General features: G+C 39.3%; 1 protein-coding gene across 3 annotated transcripts in view; it reads right to left on the bottom strand.

The window, feature by feature from the left end:
* LOC146138736 (uncharacterized) overlaps positions 1–13,769 on the bottom strand; it is a 34,792-nt gene that overhangs the window by 4,222 nt on the left and 16,801 nt on the right. For 2 of the 3 annotated variants that reach the window (XM_083393491.1, XM_083393492.1), the window contains exons 8-21: positions 13,006–13,062; positions 12,007–12,166; positions 11,047–11,506; positions 10,373–10,573; positions 9,412–9,572; positions 8,123–8,824; positions 7,663–7,819; positions 7,179–7,286; positions 6,579–6,901; positions 5,968–6,074; positions 4,872–5,043; positions 3,211–3,392; positions 1,921–2,036; positions 60–1,588 (exon numbers count right to left, since the gene is read on the bottom strand). In XM_083393491.1, coding sequence (XP_083249617.1) covers positions 60–1,588; positions 1,921–2,036; positions 3,211–3,392; positions 4,872–5,043; positions 5,968–6,074; positions 6,579–6,901; positions 7,179–7,286; positions 7,663–7,819; positions 8,123–8,824; positions 9,412–9,572; positions 10,373–10,573; positions 11,047–11,506; positions 12,007–12,166; positions 13,006–13,062 — 4,435 coding nt within the window. The remainder of the gene's footprint in view (positions 1–59; positions 1,589–1,920; positions 2,037–3,210; positions 3,393–4,871; positions 5,044–5,967; positions 6,075–6,578; positions 6,902–7,178; positions 7,287–7,662; positions 7,820–8,122; positions 8,825–9,411; positions 9,573–10,372; positions 10,574–11,046; positions 11,507–12,006; positions 12,167–13,005; positions 13,063–13,769) is intronic. The other variant, XM_083393493.1, reaches the window with a different exon arrangement.

The following is a 13,769-nucleotide window of genomic DNA, read 5'->3' as shown; positions in this document are numbered from 1 at the left end:
TCCTTATGCGATCCCAATATAAACTGCCCACCAATTCATTGTAAAACTAAAAAACCTACTTTGATTTGCTTGAAAATGCGTCCGAGGCATCAGAAGAAGGACAAACGGTCCAATGAAGACAGGCCTCGATAACCGCGAGCGCCGTGTGATCATCAGGCAGCTTGGATAGGTCCAGGGCTGGAGAGATGTTGGACAGGATGACCAGGGAGTCCTCCCGGATGCGACGGACGCAATCCCACCACCATGGGTTCTTGTACGCCTCTGCTGTATCCCTGTCTTCCTCGTCATAAACGGTGATGCTAAAACGCGGTCGTTTTTTGCCGGAAGGAGCGATCTGATCGTCGCTGGGAGCGAAGAGCTCTGAGGTGCGCGTTTTCTTAGCGGCGAAGTCCGAAGACTCGACAAAGTATCGCGGCACGGATGGTGATTTCGCGGAAGAGGGGAAATGGTCGCCTTCGGAGGTTAAGAAGTTGGCCGCCGCGTCCGATTGTTGTACGTGACGCGGGCGCGTGCGGTGCTTGTGACGTAACAAGAGGGATCCGGAGAGCGCGCGCATCAGGCTGCGATGCTGACAGAGGTCGGAGCAGTTGATGGGGATGAAGGAAAGACCGCGGATGATGTTTGAGATGCACTGGGCGCGCTGGGAGAGCTCCTCGAACCGGGAGCAGGTCTTGGAGGCGACCACGGATCCAGAGAGAGCGTCCGACATCGTTCCCTCGCTTCCGAGGACCTCGTCTTCCAGGAGGACCACGTTGCGCTCCTTGAGGACGCTCTCGACTCGAAAGCGGACTCGTGAAGGAGTAGGAGCCATCACAACATCCACGGATTGCTCAGAGACCTTCTCGGGAGCTTTAACTGCGTCACTCTCGTCTGTCGTTGCTTCGATTTTAAGTTCAATCGGTTTTTCTTCCTCTTCTTTATCAGCTTCCTTCGGAGCATCGGTTGTGTCTTTTGAAACTTCAGCAGAATCTTCCTTTGCGTGTTCATCGCTTGATCCCTCGTCGGACTGGACGCCGTTGCACATCGGAGGAGCCACTTCCATTTTTTTTACTTCCTCCTTGAGTTTTATCTCCTCGATGACTTTCTTCGATTTGCTCTTCATTGCGTCGGGACTCGACGACAGACCGTTTTTCGTTTTACTCTCGTCGAGCAATTTTAGATCGTCGCCCTTGTTAGTCACGTCATTTAGCTTGTCAATGACGTCAGGGTTTTTGGTCGTTATGTCACCGCTCGTGATTTCATTTTTAAGCGCTTCAATTTTCTCGCTAACATCATCATCATCTACTTTCTTTACAAGGGCGGTCTTTAGCGATTTGCTCTCTTTTTGCTCAGAGGAAACGTCTTCCTTCTTTTGTGTGTCTTCCAAGATGGAGGTCATGGAGGTCTTGTGGATGTCGTACTCGTCCGGGAAGAGGACGGAGCAGGGGATTGAGAGGACATCCTCCAGGGTTGCCTCGACAACCACAGTGGACTCGTCCAGGTTTGGATGAGCCGCTTCTTTCTGATTTTCGTCTTCTATTGGCTTTAGCACTTTCGAGGATTGAGCGAAACTCAGAACGATGTGCGATAAGTCGTCGGTAAGATCCATCTGACGGTAGAAAAAACGTTTTTTTGAAAAAAATTGGAATAACCCCCAAAAAATTGAAAATTCGAAATATTCTTATTACGTCTTGCTACAACCTCCAAATCGTTACGTTCCAAAACCTTAATTAGTTTTTGCATTACTTTGTATTAAAGTTTGCACTAAAAGATGAAATTAAAACAACAAACCCCAAAATAAACGTTTCGTAAAAATTTTACCGATTCATTGTATTTTTTTATATTTTTTAAAATAAAAAAAAAAAATTTTAAAAATATAGGAAACAGCAAAACGAGCTGCGGTTTGCCAAAGAACATTTTCAGGGAACATTTTTCAAGTACCTGGTGAGCGAAGTCCCACTGGTGCGATTTATCCATGACGAAGGTGTCTGTCTTCGGTTCAATCTTGATTGGCAGTTTGGTGAACTTGCTACAATACTTGGACGGAATCACGCAGTCTGGAAACAAAAACAATTGATTAAATGCAGTTATGTCTGTTAAGCATAGCGTTGCAATATTTAGTGCTGTTTTAAAAAAAATAGGGATGAAAGTACGTTAAAGTAAGTTTTCTATACATGTTATATAAGCGGAATATCCGTGACCTTGTAATTGACCTAAGTCAATGACTTGACTTGACTAAGGCCCGTTTACACTACAGCTGCACTGAGCTGAGCAAAGCGTAATTTGCATTTAAATTCTATTGTGGCGAGCGTTTTACGCTTTGCTAAACTCAAGCCCCGTGCAGCAGCTGCAGCTAGCTTAAAAATACGCTTTGTAGCGATTTCCACGCTTTGCTAAACTCAAGCCCAGTGCAGCTATAGAAACACATTACGTTTGGAGCGATTTTTACGCCCAGCGCAGCTCACTGCAGCTGAAGTGAAAACAATTTCACGCCCAGTGCAGCTCAGTGCAGCTGTAGTGTAAACGGGCCTTTAGACTTAAATGCATTCAAGTCACTGTTTTTAAATGGCTTTACTTGACTCAAGTCTTTTGAACAAATGACTTGGGAAATGTTTTATTAAGCATTGGGTTAAAAACAATTTTTTGACTGTTAATTGCGTTTGTGATTTTTTTTAGTTGATTTATTGCTGCTAATCGAACGAATTTACCCATTCGAATAGTTTAACGTTTAACTTTTGTGACAAGGACTTGGCTTGGAATTGACTTGCTCTAATAATGACTTGACTGGGACTTCAGTACTTTTTAAATGACTTGTTTACAACACTGCCAAATAGTGAAAAACCAACATCCTAAATCACTATAAAATTAAAATAATTACATAAAAATTAAAAGAAAAGAATTGCTAATATAAGTAAAAGTCAAATTTGAAACAGCTTTTAAGAAGTAAAACATGAGCCGGCTATAACTTGAAGGGAATATTCAAAAAACATTTTCACCTTAAAATAAAATTCTAAAACTTGAAAGGAATATTAAAAAAATATTTTCACCCTAAAATAAAATTCTAAAACTTGAAAGGAATAACTTAAAAAAAACATTTTTACCTTAAAATAAAATTCTATAACTTGAAAGGAACAATAAAAAAAATTACCTTACATTAAAATAAAAAACGGCTAAAAAATTAAACAAAAAACATGGCTCACTCAAAGTGAACAAAAAAAGCACAACACTTACTTTTCTTTTTCCTTCCGCGTTGCTTGTGGGGTTTCGTGGTGAAGGTGTAATCCGGTTCCGGTTCCGTGTCCGAGGCCCCGGTCTCCCCTTCCCCCTCCAACTTGATCGCGCCCTCCTTTTGTGACGTCACACCCAGGGCTTCCGTTTCGCCGGGAAGGGAGAAAAGCTCGGCCAGACAGCGTCTGTCGAAAGAGAAAATCGTTGTTGAGTGGTGCTGACATATTTTGACGCGCGCTTATTGTAAACTGAATTGTTATGAACTCAAGACTTGTTAAAAGCAGTTTGTGAAGAGTCAAGTGTTTTGATTTTTTTTAATTAGACGATAATTATCATTGCTAAACACGGAGTTTAACATGTGGATTATAAAGATAGGATATTTTGCGGGGTTGCTACCCATTTTTATCAACTTAATTCAAAGACATTTACTAACTTTTCTAAAAAAGTTATGGATTTTTAAGACCTAAAATTGGATAATATGGCGTGCTTATAAGTATCATTCGAAAAAAACAGTATAAATGTCATGGTTAATATAATAACAAATATTTTAAATTGGCGTTACTAAGGTAGTTTCTAAACGTATAGCATACACAGGACATAAAATATATTCAAATACTATTCAAGGACTTAAAACCGAGTTTTTAAAAGACTATTTATTGCTCATTTACAAGATTATTTACATCATTGTGATAACCCTGGTTTATAAATAAAGGATTTCAAATGTCCCTTGCATGGTTTCACTCTGCACTCACAGATGTGTAACATCTATGCAACGTGAAAGGAATATGCAATGGCCCATGGTCATAATTCTTCCATCTAAACACCCGACGCAATTGTCGAGAAAATTCAGAGAGAAGAAATAGGACGTGAGATGATTTTTGATACTGTGATTAAGACTTTACGCCACTACAGAGGCGCTCCAAGCATCACACAGGCAGAGCCGGGAAGCGTTCAACTTCCCAGGTTGCCTTGTATCTGTTTTGACCTAGTGGTTCCCGAACCTTACTGATTTTATACAACCGTGTGTTTTGCTACTACCACAACCTACAGCTGTTTTCACAAGCAGGTTTTTCTAGGTTGGGTCTGGTGACCTCTGGCCGCCACTGTTTGAAGTATGTGAAGATTTCTTGGTAAAACAATTTCCAAAAATCATTGGAGTCCCTCAAAAAAACAATGTTTACAAGAACTTACTTTTCGTAAATGTTTTTAGTAAATTTCGCCTATACTGACATCGTCAGTTCCATAATTCGAATGAAACATTTGTATATATATTCCTTAAAAAAATGTCTGATCCTGGTTTTACTCAGGTTTTTTAAAAGTTTTATTGTTAATATACGCGTCAGCGGAACAGTGATCGACAAGCAGAAACCTGCTGCCAACGGTTTTGGATTCCTTAAAGATACGCCCTTCTATCAAATTAAGAAGGTTTGCGTAGTGTACTGCAGGTTGACAATTACTGATTTCAAAAATCTACCTGTAATGTTCGACTAGGCAGTCGACCTTTACTCGTTTTTTAAAACTGAGTTTTATTGTTTATATACGCGTCAGTGGAACAGTGATCGACAAGCAGAAACCTGCTGCCAATGGTTTTGGATTCCAAAAAGATACGCCCCTCTAACAAATTTCTGCAGGTCAACAAGAACTGGTTTAAAGTAAATCACTACCTGTAATGTTCGACTAGGCAGTCGAGCAGCCCTGGTAGTTGCGAGAGCTTCAGTTGTCGGACGGCTTGGTCGTCGTACAGGAAGATGGTGAGGGCGTTTAGAGCCCAAGTACTTTCCACTAGTAAGCCGCTCTTTAGTGCCATGATCACACGCCACGCCTCCGTAACGCCCACTGCAACAAAAACGGGTTGCTTAGGTGAGCATCTCAATATGGGTTAAATTTGGCCGAACAGTTTTTTCAAAAAGCGATTTTTTAGATATAGCTTTGAGAAGGTGAATTTATTTTCATTCTAGGGACTGACGAAGCGAGAAAATTATTTTTTTCTGCTGTACAAATGCTTTAAAGAGTTTATAGTTTTCTTAACTCTTTTCACAATGCATAAAAATGAAATAATTTATGGTAATGTATGACAATCTTGATCATATAGAGCAGGGGTGGGCAACCTTTTTAACACAAGGGCCAGTTAGGCAATGTAATGCTTACAGAAGGTCCGCATATCAAATAAACACTAATTTATATTTTAAGCTTTTAATAGAAAAACTAATGAGCTACTCGGCTCAGTACAATTTAATTAACATCCTTAATTCAAAACCATCTGTTAAACATACCATCTCAGTCAAAGTCGATATGCGTGGCAAAAGTCTGTTAAATCTTGATCGTACCAGCCAAGTGTAATTGTTGCAAAACAATTCTTTATCAAAACAATGTGACAGAAGTAAAACTTTATGAATGAAGATTGTTTTGTAACCGATGCTTTCGAGTTCAACTGCATTAGTGTAGCGTTGCAGCCTATGGGTTACATCGCGATTCAAACAAGAAACTGATAGAGCAAAATTTCCCTTATTTAGGGAAAAATAGCTGGAAGAAGGTGAAGGGCCGCACAAAAAATGGAAAAGGGCCGCACGTTGCCTACCCCTGATATAGAGTTATAAACTAGAGAATGATTCAGAGCGATTGCACTAAATTAGATTCATGTAGTAAAAAAATACCAATCTGCTACAACTTTTGTAGGCCAAGTACAGATTCTTGAGGACGAAAAATATTAATATTTTATGTTGGGTCCCAATTTTTCCTTTCCCGTTTTTAGTAACTTACCATCTCTGCAAGTTTTCCTCTGAAACTTGGTGATGCGAGGCGCTGTGGACTCAACGCAGCCTGGAGGAAAGAACATGCTCGACTTGCTCATTTGGCTGTGGTGGGATCTGAAAGTAAAGAGGGGACGTTAAAAACAGTTCTGGTCCATAAAGTATGAAGGTTGCGCTTTTTCAAGCTGAGCAGGACAAACATTTCATATACTGAATAATTTAAAATCAGAGGCGGTAACGATTGGTATAAGGGGTGCAATTTTCATGGCAGTTTGTATGGAAAACTTCTGATTCTTATTGTTGTTTGGTACAGCGCAATTGCAGCAAAGAGCAAGGCACAAAGAATGCAAGCAAAAACTAGTCGTTTACGATCTTATAATAAAATTATCTTAATAAATATTAAAGCAAACTCGATGATAGCTATTCAAACTAGGCAGTATGAACCTCTACTTATACGAAAGTATTGTCTTCCTTTAAAACGAGAGTGAGGTTAGGACTACATATGTTTGCTCTGCGTACCGAAGGTCGAACCCCCCTGATCGAGATCATTAAAACGGCTTAAAACAATGCAGTGAAAAAAAATCCCTCATCTACATATTCATTGAATATTAGGCGACTCACCGTCTGGCCACGTGTATTTTGCTCGAGTACAGAATGGGGCTTGCAACTCGTTGTGGCGTGGACCCCGACCACCGGCCCGACATGGGCCCCGCTTCGTTCTTATGAAAGCCCATCGGCCCCAGGTTTTTGTTCCTCCTCTGGAACCCGCCCCCGGGGTAGGGGTTTGTGGGGTGAGGGGGCATTCCCTGTTCGTCCATGCCGCTGTAGGTTACGTGGGTGGGTGGAACCGAGGAAAATCTGTGGGCGGGGTCGTGGTCGGGCCGGTACTGGGGGTGGTGGTTTGGGGGGTAAGCGGGGGAAGAGTAATGGGGAGGGTGAGATTCCTGGAAAATCAGTTACCAAAATTAACAAAAATATTCTAAATTTTGTATTATCAATTTATAACTAAAATAAGTTCTATAAGAAGTTTTATGCAGAACAGTGTCTGACTTTTTACTGGCAAATTTTCAAATATACTTTTTGTTTTTTATTCAAGTTTTATATTAAAAAAAAAACAAGTAAGAAAAAAAAGACCCTGTAGTCATAAATAAACATATGAATAGCATTCGCATAGCACAGGATGAGAAACACATGTAATTTTGTTTATAAATTGGGACTGACCGGCCGGATAAACTTGCTCGGTGGTCCATGGTAGGAATCGGGGGCTCTGCGCTTCATGCCGGGGTAATGGCCTGGCGAAGGGTAACTGCCATGCTGCGAATATGGAGGCTGCAACGAAAAAATTTTTAGGATTTTAAGACACTGTTCAGTAAATTTTACAGAGTTTAGCAAATATTGTCTGGAAATACCAAAAAACAGGCATTTTACATTTTAAAGAAGACTATTACTAAATAATTAAACTACAAAACACTAAAAATTTCATGGCCAACACAGTAAAAATAACTGAAAAATTGCTTACTTACTGGCACTTTTTAAACACATAAGTAAGCTGATGATAAAATGAAATAAAAACTTTTGGAAAACATAAGGTTTTTCAAATACTTTTCAAACTATAAATCAATTCAAAGACATTTTGACTTTTAAAGCTTTAAAGACTTTATGGCAACCGTGATTTTATGATCAATCTGATTTTTGATAAACTCACCTGTCCAGAATAAGATGATCTAGGAGGGATTGGGTGTCCCGGCAAAGGGGGCGGGTAAGCTGGGGAATTCCTGGGTGAGGGACTTTGGTGGTGGTTTCCCGGCCCCATTCCCGGGTGGGAAGGGGTCGGTGGCAGTGGTCGCGAATGCGGCGTTGAACTGTAAGGCAATGACAAAGCACAGTTGTGAATACGTTTTTATTATAACACATTGTATACTAAAAATATTTACATTAAAAAGCATTTTTTTTTTTTAAATTAAAAAAAAAACATTTTTCTCAAGAAATTCAAAGTAAACTTATAAAATTTTTTTTATAAAAGAACCAAACTATGTATAAAGCTATTTTGACAATGTTAGGTAAGTATAAGGTGGCATTTTATCAATATGTTTATGCATTTTTTTACAACATAACCAGAATAAGTCTCTTTAAAGTATTATTTTATTGCAAATTCATATTTTTACCTGTTTGGATACGGCATTTGAGATGGTGGTATCCCCGGTCTTGGAGGGTAAGAACCTCTATATGCATCATGGGGTGACATTTGAGGCTGGTGGGGGTATTGCGGGTGGTTTGGAGGGTAGCTGGGTGACGCTGAAGGGGGGTTACCCTTGGGTTCATTAAAAGGGTTTGCTGCAGCCAGAGAAGTATCGACCGGAACCGGGGGCCGAATTGAGGGTGCTGCGGGGTCGGGGGACTCTTTAGGGGGCTCATCAGATGAAGCAGGGGGCACCGGGGTTGCAATTTTCTGGGGCCTGGTCATTTGTGATTGGGTTTCCGGGGTTTGAGCACTCGGGGGATAAGAGGCGTTGTGTGCCGGGGGATAAGTATTGGACGGGTGAACAGGAGGGTAAGCCCCCATGGGTCTAGCATGGTGCCGAGGGGGTCCTTGCATGGGGTGAGGCGGGTAACCCCCAGGGGGCTTCTTCATGTAGGGTGGGTACTGTTGCAACCCCATGTGCGAAGGGTGGTATTGGTCTTGGGGGTAAGGCATATGTTGCCCCGGATATCCGGGTTGTTGCCCGGGTGTCGACGTTTCCATTGGCTGATGTGGTGGCTGTACACTAGGTGGGGCAGATGCGCTTGGGGTCTGGGCTTTCGGGGGCTCTTCTTTTGCTGCTTGCTGCTCTGCTTGTTGCTTCTTTTTGCGATTAGCCTCACTCACCCTGTAGTATTTTTGAGTGTTTTTAAAATCGCAAAATGTGCTACCTACTTCTGTATGGGCTTTGATATCATTCTACGTCTAACTAAAACCTCCAGCAAGTAGGTTTCTAAAAACAAATACGTTCTTATAGATACTAACATAATTTCCGTTAGGAGCCATTTCGGATAGATTTTGTAACACAACTCAGCGTTTTATACCTTAAAAGGTGGAATTTAAATAAAAAAAGGTAACCAAGCTTTCTATTGCAAAACAGTGTGACCTAAAAACCTTTAAAAACATTAGCTTTTCATGATTTGATTTTAATAACATTGGGTTTTCACCATTCGTCATTAAGTAAGGAATGTGACTGCCATCACACCTATATTATCGGTTTATCAGTATTGGAATGCAATTGGAAGAATTTTACAACGCTCTGGAGCATGAAGTATACCAAAGCCCCTACAGCAATAGGTATTTCATTTTAAACATGTATGTTGAAAATGAACAAAGAGGTATTCAAAACCTTCAAAATGATAAATAATTCTGTATGGGCTTTGGTGCTCAAACATCCCTCACTTTTAATAGTTTTCAACCAAAAATATTTCCAACCTGGCCATTGCTTCTTGTGGTTCTTCCTCCCCTCTTTCCATCTTGCACTCGAAGCCGTACAAGTACTTGCAGTATTGCTTCTTGAGGGTGAAGCCGGAAGTGCTGGTCGACCCCAGTCCCATAAGCTTGCTGATGTCCACCCAGCCTTTGTTCTCAGTTACCTGCAATGACAAAAAGTTTAGTTTTGCAAAAACAGGATAAAACCATTGGGGCTAGGCATATTTAAACTAGAATCCCAGGGGATTCTAGAATACTAGGTTCCAAATCTTGAATAATGAATTCAGAATGTAGAATCCTAATATTTTTTTATTTATAATTTCATGTGTATTTTGTTTTTGGGGGGAGGGGGGAGAATAATCATAAACATCCTACAGGGCCAACATTGACCGCAAATTGTAATAAAAAATAATCTACGAAATGTTTAACATATTGTCACTGAGAAAAATTCTGACTCTGCACTCATAGCTTTAATTGGGGCATTTTTAGGGTTACTCTTAACTGTGGGTGCAAATTAGGAGGCTCACACCAGCCTTGGGAATTTGAGAAAAAAAATCTAATTTGTAGCGTTATGTCCCTCAACTTTAGTTCTAAATAATAACGTCACTACTATTTGTATTAATTTTTCTGGCAAAGTATTGATTACAAAAACAGAATGCAAAGCTGAACAAAATTATCACAAGTCTCTGCCAATTTAAATTAATTTTATGTGAACTGAACTTGATTTGAGTAAATGTTAATTCCAAATCAGAGTTTTATTAAGTTGATAACACTTATTTGCCATTTTTAATTCAAAGATATTTGAAATACAAAATTTATGTGAACTGAACTTAATTTGATTAAAAATTACAATTTGAAATTATTTTATTTCCAAAAAGGACATGATGAACAGTAAATTTCATGGTTTAACTGAAAAGTCAGTTTAATTGGCAAAATAAATTGTTTGCGCTAAAACAGTAATTACCCTAAGCCAGAAGCCTCTTTCTTTGACGAGCTGGTAAAGTCGAAAGAGGTCCAGAGTCTTGCGTCCCATGAGTGGGGCATTCTTAAGGGGCAGATCTTTGCTCTCCCAGTATTTGAAGACGCTCTCGATAAACTCCCTTCTCCCAGGTTCATCAGCAGGCTCGAACAGGGCATTCAATTTTTGCGAGGCTGACCGGGCAGGCTGTAAAGCACAAGGAGTATTTTAGAAAGCAATTAGACAAGAAGGGATGTTTTGGGATAATAGGGGTAGATTCTTGCCATTTAGCATATAGAAAGTTTGAGTTTATTTTCTGAAAAATTACACAAGCTGTACTGCACTGTTTTTCTTAGAAACAAATAAACAACAAATAAGTTTTTTTTAATAATATAGGGGTTCAAAAGGACCTTTTTAACGCAATAGCAAAAATAAGAATAGCAAAAATAAGAATAGCAATATTTATCCTATATTAAATTTAAAGTATTCTGTCGTTTGAAATAGAGAAAAGGTTATATATTATAGCGATAAGCATACAAAGTTTAACTTAATTTTTCTCCATGTCCGTTAATTACAATTCTATTAACATTGTTTCTCCCCTCTAAAAATTTTTAAACTAAATTACAGCAAAGCTGACCAGGACTTGGAAACAATGTTAAGATCACTGCAATAAAATTTACCTTCGTTTTTGGAACTTCTTCCTGAGGTGGGGCATGTGGGGGTTCGTAAGCAGGGTAACCACTCGATGGTGTAGGAGGGTAAGGACCCCCTTGGGCCATTTGATGTGGGTGACTTTGGTCTGCGGGCGGATGTGGGTACGGGCCACCTGGGTATCCCTGGGGCGGTCCAGACTGAGGGGGATACCCATATTGATAACCAGGACCCGGTGGGGGCATATGACCCTGATTGGGGTGGTTTGGCATGTGCTGGGGCCCCATCATTCTGTGTGGGGCTGCCCCGGGTTGGGGCATCCTGGGGTAACCAGCCCGCATTTGGTACTGGTGCATGTCGTCGCGTTTCTGGTTCTGCGGCATGTTGTGGTAGTTGGGGTGAGCCGGGCGCATGTTTGGGGGCTGCTGGGGGTAATAAGTGGGGGTTGGTGCCGGCGGCGGGGCAGCTGCTTTCGGGGACGGAGACATTCTGGAAATAGAAGTCGCAATATTGGCTTTCAACGAATACAAGTGTATTAAAATCGATCAAGGAAACTAGCAAAATATACATTTACAAAAAATTGGAAATAGAAATTATAATGTCGGCAGAGTTTAAAAAAATACAAGAAAGTGTAAAAGTGGAACAAAAATGATCAAGAAAAAAAAGAAGAAGTTATATTTATATTAAATTCTAAGACAAAAAACAATGTTAAAAAAACAACAACAAAAAACAGTGCAAGATAACCGTGGTTTTGATTCTGACAAACCTTCATCTAAAAATATTAATTAAGCGAATTCTACTTTATGATGATAAGCTTCAGTAAAATGAAATTTGTTTTTATTTCTAAGAATTCAAGATTAACATTACTTAAATCTTGTATATAGATTTGAACAAAAAAGTTTTTATAGACCTGTACAATAATATTATGAATACTTAAAAAAAAATCATAATTAATTTTACCTCAAAAAAACATTCATTTTAATCCTTACCCTGGCTGAGCAGTGTGGGCAGCGGCTGCAATTGCTGCGGCGGCGGCAGCAGCAGCTCCGGTTCGACCGTCAGTGCCGGCCACGGAAGTGGGGGGAACGGACCCCTGTTGGGAGGGTCGTCTCTCGCTTGGGGCAGGGGAGGGGGTTCCCGTACTGTAAGCTGGGTCAAGAAATGGTAGCTGTAGCTTTGCTTTGCAAAGTTGGGGATTTTTGTTTACAGTTTAAATAGTTTAAAAAAATAAAAAGTTAACATAAAATAATGTCATCTCAAATATGTCGGCAAAAAAATTCATTTCATTTCATTTTGTTAAGAATAAAATAAATTTTAATCGGTAGGAAAGCTCCACAATGTGAACAAATAAAATCTTTTGGGGTGAGCTTTCTTAGTGTCGTTAAATATCGATTTTATTTTGAGATTTTTGTATGAAAAGTAAAACAAAACAACCAAAACCAAAAACTTTGCACGCCATGCCAGTAAAACACAAATCAAGTGAGGGGTATTTCCCCGAAAAACTGCCGTTTCATTTTGCACTTTGACAGGAAGGTTTTAATGATGTCATTTATTGTGAATCAATCAGCCTGTTGTTGGTTTGGTTTGGTTCAATAATTGACAGGCAGAGATTTGGCAAACAATCTGTGGCAAGTGAGCCAGGGGCGGTTTTCTTGTAGTTTGAAAATGACAAAATGATTATAATAATAAACAAAGATTTTTTCACCACAAGAATTTCAAAATGATTTCGGTATTGTTAAAAAAATTAGTGTTTTAAAATGAGGAAAAATTTGTTTTATTTGTAAGTAGACATGATGTAAAAAATGAAAAAATGAGAAATGAATGTTTTAAGCAACAATGATAAAAAATCTCTTTGTATAAAACAGCATGAAACTTTACCGGGAAATTATGTTTCAAAAATTTATTTTAAAAAATGGTTTGTTTTGTTCCCCTATTACACCCGACAATAATACCATAAAATTGATAACATCCGAGCCTAGCTTGCATACCTTGATGCATAGGGTAGTGTTGCTGCGTCATACTGTCGTAATACGGAGCGCAATTACCTGCATACAAACATGCAAAAGTATGAATAAGTGGAAAAAACGCTGCAGCACTGCAAACTGGGTCACCACAGCTAATCAATTTTTTTGACAGATATCTATAACTTATTTTATGTTTTGTCAAACGATACCCAACACGATAACCGATTTATTCCATATACCCAAGCTGAAATACCATTATATTATATCAAAAGTGCAATATCGGCTGATATTATTGGTAAACCATTTGGTAGAAGTTTTTTTTACAAAACTTATTTCACCTACGAAAATAAAATTTAAACTTTTCCAACTTATGAGATATAAATAAGTGAACATATTTGTCTTTTTTTAATATCACCATAACTGACTTGGGTACAACAATTACGCCCAATGTCTATGTCAGTGGTTCCAAAAGCAGCTTAAAGATACTAAAAGACATTTTTTCAGGATTGTTCGGCCTCCAGACGTACAATTGTATTTTCCAACAAATATTTGGCATTTATTTCTTCATTAGGGTGGCGTTTGTCAAAAAGTTTTGGTACCACTGGTTTACGTAAGAGCTGTTAAAACGTATTCAATTGCAATGTACAACCCAAAAGCAGTTTGCCTACAACCCGAAAAAAGAAAAAAAAATATTTATCCAATTACAAATTGCTGTGGTGACCAGCTCAATCAAAAACCAAAGGCACTGCAAACCATGCTAAATTTTCCAGCACACATCACACAATATA

The sequence above is a fragment of the Ascidiella aspersa genome, chromosome 7 (assembly GCF_963924565.1).
Source record: "Ascidiella aspersa chromosome 7, kaAscAspe10.2, whole genome shotgun sequence".
NCBI classification, from domain to species: Eukaryota; Metazoa; Chordata; class Ascidiacea; order Phlebobranchia; family Ascidiidae; genus Ascidiella; species Ascidiella aspersa.
Note: the sequence above shows the minus strand (reverse complement) of the source record. Positions and strands in the feature narration are given on the sequence as shown.